This window comes from Dipodomys spectabilis, unplaced genomic scaffold, assembly GCF_019054845.1.
Source record: "Dipodomys spectabilis isolate Male_0828 unplaced genomic scaffold, ASM1905484v1 ptg000026l, whole genome shotgun sequence".
NCBI classification, from domain to species: Eukaryota; Metazoa; Chordata; class Mammalia; order Rodentia; family Heteromyidae; genus Dipodomys; species Dipodomys spectabilis.
Window position 1 is genome coordinate 4,883,168 of NW_024870703.1, and position 11,986 is coordinate 4,895,153.

The 11,986-nt window shown below is 40.3% G+C and overlaps 1 protein-coding gene across 1 annotated transcript; it reads right to left on the reverse strand.

Moving 5' to 3' along the window:
* Positions 1–11,782, reverse strand: Epcam (epithelial cell adhesion molecule). The gene is made up of 9 exons (XM_042675540.1): positions 11,524–11,782; positions 9,694–9,801; positions 8,669–8,909; positions 7,557–7,622; positions 5,557–5,620; positions 4,420–4,521; positions 3,659–3,859; positions 2,237–2,281; positions 1–452 (listed from the first exon to the last, which is right to left on the reverse strand). The coding sequence occupies exons 1-9, from the start codon at positions 11,597–11,599 to the stop codon at positions 411–413; spliced, it is 945 nt and encodes a 314-aa protein (XP_042531474.1). The 5' UTR covers positions 11,600–11,782; the 3' UTR covers positions 1–410.
* Between the last annotated feature and the right edge of the window lie 204 nt (positions 11,783–11,986).

Genomic DNA, 11,986 nt, shown 5'->3' on the forward strand with positions numbered 1-11,986 from the left:
TTAGTTTTTAAATGTTTTATTTCATTAAAAAAACTTTATATACAAGATTCAAAATAAACAGAAAGGCAGCTTTCAATTAGATGAATGAGACACTGGTCATTCAAACAAACTAGTGTAGAAGCCTACTTAATGCACTCTTCAAAAATTATAAATGATCTAACTATGCGGTCCAAAGTTGTGGGTTTTATATTAGATCTGTATTTGTAAGACACTTGTGAAATCTGAAGACTGGTAATGCCAATTTCAAGCTGCTTATAGTTTGAGTACAGGTTTCATATTACAAACAAATGGTGTTAACTAACAAAATAGTAATCCTCAAAAACCTTTTTGTCCCATGTTCACACATCTGTAATGGCGTACCACTTGCTAATTCTCCTTCTTCTAGTTAGTTAATCTGCACATTGGAGTAGTTATGCATTCAGTTCTCTGTGCATCTCACCCATCTCCTTTATCTGAAAGGGGGGGGGGGGGGAGAGAACAGTAGAAATTTTAAATAATTTTAAATAAATTTTAAATTTTCCACCTTCTGAAATAAGATTTTATAAAACAAGGAACCAAAGCAAGATGACTCTCTTTTGCAAGATTTATTTAAATAAATCTTAGTGGTTATCAAATGAATATCAGCAAGTGGAAATACGTTTTGGAGAAGTAAGCAAAAGAAAGGCACAGAAATGGAGGGAGGAAGGTTGAGCAAATACAGCCATTATTATATTTGATACACACAATGTAAAAAATGAACTATGCAACTTGAGGGTGATACTCACCAAGAAACATTGTACGCATAACCTGACTTATGGGACTGTAACTGTTTTGTACAATTACTTAATAATATAAATAAATAATAAAATCTGTTTTACAACAAGACACACACTAATTATAGCACCTAAGCCTCTATTTGGAACAAGATAGCCACAGTGACTGGGAAAGGAATTAGAAAACTACATGGTTAGTAAGCGGGGATGCATGCTATTGTTATAGCTAGGAAGAATTTGTTTTGGTGGTAGAGTCATACCTCCAGTCCTTTTTTACTTTATTTTCCAAATAGGATGTATAGTTTTGGCTGGGATCAGCCTTCTGACTTTGGTCTTTCTAAGGTCTCCCTCATAGTCGAGACAGCATGTACCACCACACAGAACTTTTTGTTGAGATAAATAGTCTCATTAATTTTTTGTCCTAAACTGACTTTGAACTATAATCTTTCTGATCTGTGAACTGGGATTATAGGCACAAGCCACTGTCCCAACAAATAGTTCATTTTCTATTATCAATCTTTCATTCATAGATAAGGAAATAAAGTTCAGAATTAAGTGACATTCTCCAAGTCATAAAATAAGTTACAGGCAAAACTGAGAACAATGACAAATGACTACTATTACTGGCGAACTTCTCACTATGTGACAAGCATATATTTATGTAAGTTACTTTTAAGTAGTCTATACTCTTATCTCCATTTTGCTGATGAGAAAACATAACTTGTCTAGCTAATAAGTGGTCAGAACCAAGTCTTTATTGTTCTCAAATGGTAATACTACATCATTCTGCCTATCAATTCAGTTCAAGAGTAGAAGTGTGGTCACCACACAAGATAAGCCAGCAATGGTTTATTATGGAACAGGAAGACAGTATTAGAACTTTCTGGCTATATTAGATTTTTTTCAATTTTTTTTTTACTTTTTTGTTTTTAATAATATTAGCAAGCAGCACATGTATAATTACAAATGAATACAAAGATATATCAGAATTGGTGAGTATATAAAAAGTCATGGCCAGAATTCAGACAAAAAATGTGTTCATATCTAATTCCAAGTATCTAACCCAAAACATGTAAGAATCTGTTTTCACACAAGTTTGTGTGATTAGCTAATATATAACATACTTACTTATGACATATTAAATTTACCTTATAGAATTATTCTCCATTGGTATAATGACAAGACGGGTTCTGAATCACATGGAGTTTCCCTAATATGGTTCCACTGAGTGTATTCTAAAAAACCCATCTAGATATTCACATTTTAATGGGCTTTCCATTCCACTCTTCTATAAAGCATAAAGCATAGGGTCTAACTCAAACTAGGTAAGAGCTCATTCTAAGTAAGAGCTCATTCTAAGCCTGTCCCTAAGACTCCCAAGGACTACAGGGCAAAGTAACTTTAGTGAAAAGGAACTCCATCAGTAGTACAAGTATAATGAAATAAACTAGGAATAAAAGATTCAATACAAGTAATCTATTTACCTCAGCCTTCTCATATTTTGTTGTTCTTTTCTTCCTAGAAATAACCTGAAAGAAAAATGGTTACTATTTTAGAACTGCTATTCCAACAAAAAATAATTTGGTCAAAACTGACATATAACCTTTTAGAAAAATGTACATAATTCCAATCTGAATTTTGTTGTTGGTGGTAGTGGTTATTGGGCTTGAACTCTGCTCTTGTCCCTCAGCTCTTTAGCCCAAGGCTAGCACTCTACTACTTGAGCCACAGCGCCACTTCTGGTTTTCTGGTGGTTAATTGGAGATAAGAGTCTCACAGCCTTTCCTGCCCAGGCTGGCTTTGAACCGCGATTCTCAAATCTCGGCCTCCTGAGTAGCTAGGATTACAAGCATGAGTCACCAGCAACCACAATCTGAGTAATTTTTAAAAATCTATCCGTAAACATTTATTTCTTTGGAGCAGAGGGAGGTACTAGAGATTAACCTCAGGATACCAATCTCACTAGACAGGTATTCTACCATTTGAGACACAGTTGACATCCTATGTGTATGTATGTGTGTGTATATGCATGTACACACATGTGTGTACCATTACTGGGGCTTGAACTCAGGGCCTCACACTCTTGCTTAGCTTTCTCTGCTTAAGGCTCATACTCTACCACTTGTGCAACATCTCTACTTCTGGCTTTTTACTCATTCACTGGAGATAAAAGTCTCATGGGTTTGTCTGCCTGGCAGTGACTAATACAGCCTTACAATTAGAAAACATGAAAGACCTGTGTGTGTGTGTACATATTTAAATTTTACACAATTATCTGTTGGAATTTACATTTGAACACGGATGTACTACCCAGTACTTTTCACATCACTATGCCCAGGATATGCCAAACATGCATAGTGAGTAATATGGGCAATCCTAGTGGAATGAAATACAAATACAATTTTGTATCTTCACATGGAGAGAGCTAAATAGGTTAATTCCCTGAACTGAAAAATCTAAGTTAAGTTCACATATACTCTCAAACCTTTTTCTTTTGAGACTAGACTATAAAGTGGGAATGTGGTTAAAGTGGCAGAGTTCCAGCCTTGAGTGACAAAGCCAAGCTAAAGTGAGCCTGTGTTCTGTTGTTCCATATCATTGAATACTTTAGTTCAGGTATTTTGCTCTGATCCTAGCAGACGGAGAACTGAAGGGTATTTGTTGACTGCAGACGATATAACTGTCCTACAAGGGCTCAGAGCAAGCTTTCTGTGATGTAAGTATCCTTTTGACTGAATAATGACTATTTTGTAAAAAGGGATCAGAAATGAAATGCAACATTCACCATAGTTTAAAAAAAGGAAGATCTATATCATTAATAAGTTTTGGAAAATGGATACTGCTTTCTTAGTATTAAATTTTAAGAATATATGCTGTAGATGAAAATTTGCTTATTCCATACTCACCAGCACAACAATTCCAGCAATAATTGCTATAACCACAACCACAATGACAGCAATGATGCCAGCTGTTAGGCCCTGCATTGAAAACTCAGGAGCTTTTTCATCCATGTAGTAAATGAGAGTTTGCCCAGGATCCAGTTCTAGTCTCTCCCCATTCACTGTCATGTCCATTTTAGAAGAAAGGAATAAGGATTCACCTTTAACCTATAAAGGAAACCATTAGAAGCATTTAATAAAACCAAGACGGGAGACTGGAGGAATGGCTAAGCTGGTAGAGCATGGGCCAATGAGTGAAGGTGTCAGATGACAAAGTGTGAGTCCTGGTCTTGGATCAAAAGAAAAAGTAGTTCACCTATCATTACATGTCAATTGTATGCAGGAAAAATTACCACCATGAATCTTTAGTTTTATGATTTCAATGACAAAAAAATCTGATCCACTGAGACTTAAGTCAACAAATCGGTGAGTGTTATCTCTAATGACCAAAAAGCTGGAAATGTGTATACAGACCCAGGTTCAATCCCCAAGTTACAAAAATTAAGCCATAAAAATGATATTCTGAGCAGAACAGCCGATTAAAGACATAATATACAAATAAGAAAGCTGTATGGGAATAACAAAACAAACAATTGCAGCATAAGAATCACTTAGAGAGATGGTTGATATATCTAAGTGGAGAAAAAAAGGGGAAAAAAGACCTAGTAACCACTGAGGCATGCTAGTCAACATTACACGTCTGAACACACAAATAAGTTTACACTTACATCTTTTTCAAAATAATAAGCCACATCAGCAATGTCCACATCATTCTGAGTTTTCTGAGAAGAATTTTGCACCAGGTCAATAGTAATAACATTATTCTCATACTGAAGGAAAGATTGAAAATACAAATTAGTATTAGTCTAATAAAAATTACAAGAAAAAAACTCAGCAGATTCAGTATTTGAATTTCTGTAATATACAGTCACTGTAATACATTTCTGTAATATACATTATTCCATTTGCAAATAATTAAATGTTTCATTAGTAATTGAAAAATCTTTAGGAAATCTTTAAATCTATTCAAGAAATAAGACAGCAATGCAAACAATTACAACTTATATTTAAAAAAAAAAAAAAGGCAGCAGCAGCTGCCAAATACAGGTAGCTCATGCTTATAATGGTAGCTACTAAGGAGACTAAAAGCTGAGGACTGTGGTTTGAAGCAAGCCTAAACAAAGACTGTCTCCAAAATAACCAGCAAAAAAGCCTTGCTGGAGGAATGGCTTAAGTGATAAAAGCACAAGCAAGCTGAGCAAATACATGGAAGGCCCTGAGTTCAAATTGTTACTGTCAAGTAAGTAAACCAGAGTTGAAAGAGTTAAGGAAGGCTATGTGGGTAAGGACTAGTTCTTTGAACCACAAAAAATGAAAACAAGAAGCCGGGAGCTGGTGGCTCACACCTGTAATGCTAGCTACTCAGGAGGCTGAGATCTGAGGATCACGGTTCAAAGCCAGCCTGGGCAGAAAAGCCTGTGAAACTTTTATCTCCAATTAACCACTAGAAAACCAGAAGTGGTGCTGTAGCTAAAGCGGTAGAGCACTTGTCTTGAGCTGCAGAGCCCAGGGTTAGCACCCAAGACCAGAGTTCAAGCCCCACAACTGACAAAAAAAAAAGAAAAGAAATGAAAACAAGAGCCACATCTCAAATAATGTTTGAGGTATATTAAGAGATGTGTTTTCTTTAAAGGCAAAACTGGAATTTCTGAAAAGAAAGCAATAAGGATTTCATATCAAACACCCAAGACTTACAGTGTTACTTAAATGCCATGTAATGCTACTAAAATCACTGTCTTCTATAACCAAAGCACAGTGTTCTACCAACTTTCAGCTAAAACCAATTTACAAAAAAAAAATCATACCAGAATATTTGCAATAAATTTTGGATCCAGTTGGTAACGAGTTGTGATTGCCTCCTGAAGTGCTCTGTAAGTTAAAGGTCTACATTTAAAAAGAAAATCTGCACCACACAACAGTAGGAAACTAGTCTTTAAGCAGATAGTTCAAGCTTTAGCATTAACTGAAGTGATGAAATTTTTTTTTTGGATTGTTCATTGCAGCCTCCTCCTTTGTTTACCCTTCACATCCCTTACCAGCCTCCCCCCCCCCCACCCAGTCCCGCCCCCCCCCCCGAAGTGATGAAATTTTTTATGCCATTTTGCAATTCTGATAATAAATAATTGGTCAGCTAGCATTATCCATTGATATTCAAAGTGTGGAGTGCCAGTTTGATTAGAAACACACCTACACAGTACCCAATATCTGCCCAGAAATTATCTATTACAAAAGGGAAATGTTAATTTTACAGTGGAAAAAGCTGGTAGACACCACCTTGGCCAGTTAGCATTATTAGGAAAGGGACAAAATGACATCATAGACCTCCTCAGGTAAGTACTAGAAAGGACACAAAATAACTTAAAGTAGTTTAGGAGAGCTAGGCACCAATGGCTCATGTGTGTAATGCTAGCTACTCAGGAAGCTGACATCTAAGGATCAGGATATGAAGCTAACCCTGGCAGGAATATCAATGAGACTCATCTCCAGCTGCCAAAAGGCCAAAAGTGGAGCTGTGGCTCTAGTGGTAGAGCACTAGCCTTGAACAAACAAGCTCAGGGACAGCCAGCCCTGAGGCCTTGAGTTCAAGCCCAAGGGCCACACCAAAAAATAAAGTTTAAAGAGGGAACACCAGACATCCAAGTTTGAGGGACATTAATTTGCCCATACTATTTAAAAATACCAATGACACAAAAGAAAATGAAAGGCCAAGAAACTTTTCCATACTAAGAACTGAAGAAAAAAAAAAAAGTCATACAACCAAATGATACAGGATCTTGGTTTGGGTCTGGATCAGTGGGAAAAAAAAATCTGATACAAAGGACAAGAATGAAGTCAGGTGCACCATGGCTCACTCTTACAATCCTTGATACTCAGGAGGCTGAGTCATAGGTTACAGCGATTGGAAGCCAGCCTGGGTAGAAAAGTTTATAGGACTCCATCTTCAAAATGCAGGGGTAGGTGTGGCTCAAGTGGTGCCAGCCATACTAAAGAAAACTAAAGGTTAGCTGGAAATGTGGCTTAGTAGTAGTGTGCTTGCCTAGCATGCATGAAGGCCTCGGTTCGATTCCTTAATACCACATAAACAGAAAAGGCCAGAAGTGGGTCTGTGGCTCAAGTGGTAGAGTGCTAACCTTGAGCAAAAAGAAGCTTATGGGCAGTGCCCGGCCTGAGTTCAAGGCGCAGGACTGGCAAAAGAAATGAAAAAGAAAAGAATATTAAAGGAGAGCTCAAGGCCCTGAGCTAAAGTCCCAATACCAGCAAAAGAGAAAGACGACAATAGAAAAATGCCACAATATGGGATTATGTTAAAATTCCTCAATTTTATCATCTTTTATACTAAATTTCCTGAATCTGACAATGTCTTTTATTCTTTCAAAAGATACACTAAAACTGGGCACAGTGGTATTCACGTAATACCAGCATTTGGTATACTGAGGCAGAAGGATATCAAGTTTGAGGTCAGCTTAGGGCTCAAAAAAAAAATATCAAAAAAAGAAAAATGATACAATGAAGTGTAAAAATACTTAGGGGAAAATGAACATAATATCTACAAGTTGCTTTCAAGTGGTTCTGGGAAAAAATATTTACTCACATGAATATACACAAACACACAAAAATGTGGGAAAATGTTAACTGGTTAATCTAAGCAAAGGAGTTATAGCAGTCACCATGCTATTATTGCAATTCTATTCCAAAAGTATATGACAAAATAAGGAAAGGCATGGAGCCTTTGTTGCTCCAATAATATAAGACGTAAAAGTTTAAGCATCAATTTTGCAAATAGTATGTATATAATTGTACTTACTTCTGCAAACTTTGAGTATTGTAAGGTTTTTCTCTTTCTTTGTGTTTTAGTTCAATGATGATCCAGCTGTAAAGTAAAAAGTGACAACTGTCTATAATTCGGACTTTTACACGGTTTTCCAAATAGGCTAATAAATAAAGATTGTTGTAAATACTCCCTTGGCCTCATGAATCCTTCAAAGAAAACCCAAACAAAGGGAACATCTTTTTTTTTTTTTTTTTTGCCAGTTGTGGGGCTTGAACTCTGGGCCTCAGCGTTGTCCCTCAACTCTTCAGCTCAAGGCTAGCACTCTACCACTTAAGCTACAGTGCCACTTCCGGGAACATCTTTTCTAATACTGACCTTTAGTCTCTGGCTACAATATATAAACTCACATAAAGTCAGGGCAAAGCTGGCCATCTTGGGCTATGTTCAAAGAAAAGAAAAAAAAGACCCAAGTGAAACAGAAAACTACTGTGGTCCCAAAAGTTTTCACTTTGGAAGCAACCCTTGGCCAGGTTCTAGTTCCTTCCAATAAAGCCTATTTTGCTTAAGCAAAGCTTGAGTGGTTTCTATTCCTTTCATTAAATAATCCTAAGATAATCATATACATAATTTTTTGATGGAACTTAAAAAAAAAGGCCTTAAAAAAAAACACTCAAAAGAACTACAGATCTTTCTTCTACTGAATGAAAATTCCCAGATGGCATATCTCACTTGTAAGCCTAAAATACTAAGTTTAAATTATTCATCTACATTTTATATTAATTTAGCTTTAAAATACTTAACAATGTTCCATAAAATGTAAGAGGAAAATTATTCCTAATATACTACCACTTTTGTAAAAAAACAAACAAACATAAATAAGGTTTGCATCTTGAAGACGATAAAATAAAACTGATAACAATCAGGTCTATGAAGGTGTACTAGTAGCTGTGACGGGACAGATACTCTATCTTGTACCCTTTCCTACCTTTTGAATTCTAAATTCTAATCAAATTCTAATTAAATTCTAAATTCCAATTAAATTTATTCTTGGATATTACAATCCAAAAATATTGCAAATCCAAAAATAAACTTAATTAAATGAATATGGAAAGCATAAAACAAGTAACACTGGCAGCCTCACTCACTAGGTCCTCACGCGTTCAGAACAAGTTATTTCCGTATCCTTGTCGGTTCTCCGGACTCCAGCAGTATTCACACACCAGCATGTGGAGGTGCCATTACACTGCTTGGCTTTAAAGAGACCCTTCTCATCACAGTCAGGGTCATAGAGCCCGTCATTATTCTGAAATGCCCCATCAGGTTTCAGTCTTCTCCCACTCTTGGAATGACTCATTTCTGCCTTCATCACCAAACATTTGGAAGCCACTGAAAAGAAAGCATACCATTAAACTGAAAAATAACGTCTCAGCATACTCAAAAGAAAAGGAATCTTTTGTTTATTTGTGTGTGTTTGGTTTGGATTAGTTATACCAGGGGATTTCCTATTGATATACCCATGTTTGGACCAGATTCACTCCCAGTCACACTCCCTCTTCCACCAAACCAATCTCAAACAGCTTCACTGTTCCATTTTTGCACAGGTACATAAAGTATTTTGACCATCTTCATTCTCCTTCACCCTTTCCCCACCCAGTAGTACCCCCAATCCCAGTCAGGACCTGTTTTATATTTTTGTCTTCATTTTTTTTAGGATATGCTAATCAGCTACATTAAAGGGGTTTCAGTGTGGTATTTTATACACACATATGCAGTATTTAAATCAGATTGACCCCCTTGTTTGAAGAAGTCTTTAACCCCAAATCGCAAAGATTTCATACTTCTCATTACTTGAAGAAGCTGCAAATGGGATGTGTGTGTGTGTGTATTTTTTTGGAGGGTGGGAAGAAGATGATGTTGGTTCTGGAGCCTTGAACTCAAGGCCTGGGCACTGTCCCTGAGCTTTTTTGGTCAAAGCTAGCTATTCCACAACTGAATCATGATCCTCAGATCTCAGGCTCTTGAGGAGCTAGGATGACAGTCATGAACCATCAACATCAGACCTGGAAGATAATTTTCACAAAATAACATGGAACATACCAACTCAAGCCACATCCCTTTTAAAAGTTAAACCAAAATAAAGATGAAAAAAGGCAAGATATCTCTTACTCACATTTGGAGCAAACCACTGCATTCTGTGTACCAAAAGAAGTACACTGGCATTCATCATTTTCATTCGTAAAGCAGTTTGTAGTCAGCTTGTATTTTTCACAGACACACTCTAGAAAAGCAATTTTTATATCCACTTTAAAGTGTAGTTACAACGATCAACTCTGATTTTCCTGCAAGTTATGTCCTGACAGTAATGCCTCTAAGTCATCCTGAAAGGATTTTTTAGCTATAATTTAAGTGCTTCATATTAAATTGTTTATATGTATTATATTCACATGGTCTAATTTGCACACATTCCCATTTCTTTTGTTTTGGTTTTATTTACTTATCTAGGTCATTGTGGGGATCAAACTCCTGAGCCTCACCCAAGCTGGAACACACTTTACCAATGAGCTACACTTGCTGCTAGGTTTTGGTTGTTTGGTGAGACAGAGGTCACTGTGTGTGCAGGCTGGTTTCGAATTCAGTATCCTTCCCCCTCCACTTCCCTAGTCTGAGGTTTCAGGAACTAGCCACCACCACCACCACCTCCTGCCTTTTTTAAAAAGTTTTCCTCTCATGTTGAGAATGAAGCCCAGGGACCCTTGACTGCTAGGCAAGTACTGTATCACTGAGCTACATTCTCAGCTCTAAGTAGCAATTTAAGTATGTAGCACCAGACTAAAGGTAGAAAAACATGAGTAGATTAAACTGCATTACTTTGAAAGTGTAATGAATGTGGTTGGCCCACCAACTTAGCGAGGTTAAAAAATCCTTTCCAGAGAACTTCCATCATTTCTTTCCACTTATAAAACTCTTATAAACACTTCATAAGATCACAGCCAGTCTGGCACCTGTGGCTCTCACCTATAATCCTAGCTACTCAGGAGGCTGAGATCTGAAGATCTTGGTTCAAAACCAGCATGAGCAGGAAAGTCTGTGAGGCTCTTATCTCCAATTAACTACCAAAAAAAGACGGAAGTGGAGTTGTGTGTCAGTGGTAGAGGGTTAGCCTTGACTGGGCAAAAACAAAAAAGCTCAGCAACGGCGTCAAGGCCCTGAGTTCAAGCCCTAAAACTGACACACACGGACACACACACAGATCACAGCCAAGCTGTTACCCCAGACTAGTAAAAACGAGAATGAAGTTACAGGGTCAACACTTGGGTAATAGTGTGCCCTTCCACTTCAGACTTTATTCTTTCAACATTAAAAGAAAAAAGTCTGGATGGCGTGGAGGGAGATAAATGCAGATGCGACTACAGGACGTGATTGTTTACTCTCTACAGTCACCTTTGTTTCTGTTCCCTACCATAAACTCGGCATTACTCATGTTTCTTGGAAAAGTCAAGACACACCCCTTGGTAGTAAAGTCCTAGAGGCCGCCTCACGCGCCCCGGCGCACAGGTGCATAGCGGCCTCCTCCGCCACCTGTCCCCGCCCGAGGCCCACATCCGGGCCTGTCGCAGGTGCTGCGGGAGGGGCAGGCCCCGAGGGCCAGGCCGCGGCTCGCGGTCCCCGCGCGCCGGACGGGAGGTGTGGGCTCCGCAGCCGCCGCGCAATCCCCCGTACCTACAGAGCTTCCCACTTCCCCTCCGCCCCCATCGCCGCCACTTCCTCGCAAAGAGGTGCGGGAGAAGGTGGCGCTCCGCAGCCCGCGCGGACGGGCACCTTCCCGCCGCCGCCTCGCTGAAAAGGGTCCGGCGCGTCGCCGCCCGCGCCGTCCGGTCCCAGGCGGGAGAGCGCGGCCGCTCAGTCCTCACCCCATGATCCCGATCTCGGGCACCGAAGGCCGGCGATCCCGGCCCGGCCCGGCCCCATCTCCCCACAGTGCCCCTAGCGCGCGCCTCACCTTTCCCGGCCGCGGCCACCGCCGTCGTCGCCACCGCCAGCAAAAGCCCGATCGCCAGGGCGCGGGGGGGCGCCATGCTGCGCGCGCGCCGAGAAAGAAGGGCGCGGGTCGGGCGAGGCTCCGAGAAGCGGCGGGAAGGGAAGGGGGCGCGGGGAGCCGCTGGCCGGCTGCGGGGAGCGGGGCTCGGGCGCGCGGGCCGGCGTCGGAGGGGGACAGGTACCTCGAGAACCGCAGGAGATGCGAATCCGCCGAGGGACGGCGCGCTCTGGGCGCACTACGAGGCGGGGCGCAAACCTGTCGGACCTGGCGGCTCCGCCCCTCGGTCCCTTCCCGGGGGCGGCTCACCTCCGCGCGCGCACGGCGCGCCGTGAGTCACCGCCTGGGGACGGCGGGAGGAGCCCGTCCCCCTCCCGCGGAGGGTTGCGGCCGTCGGGGCCCCTTCCGCCCCCTCCCCGCCCTCTCC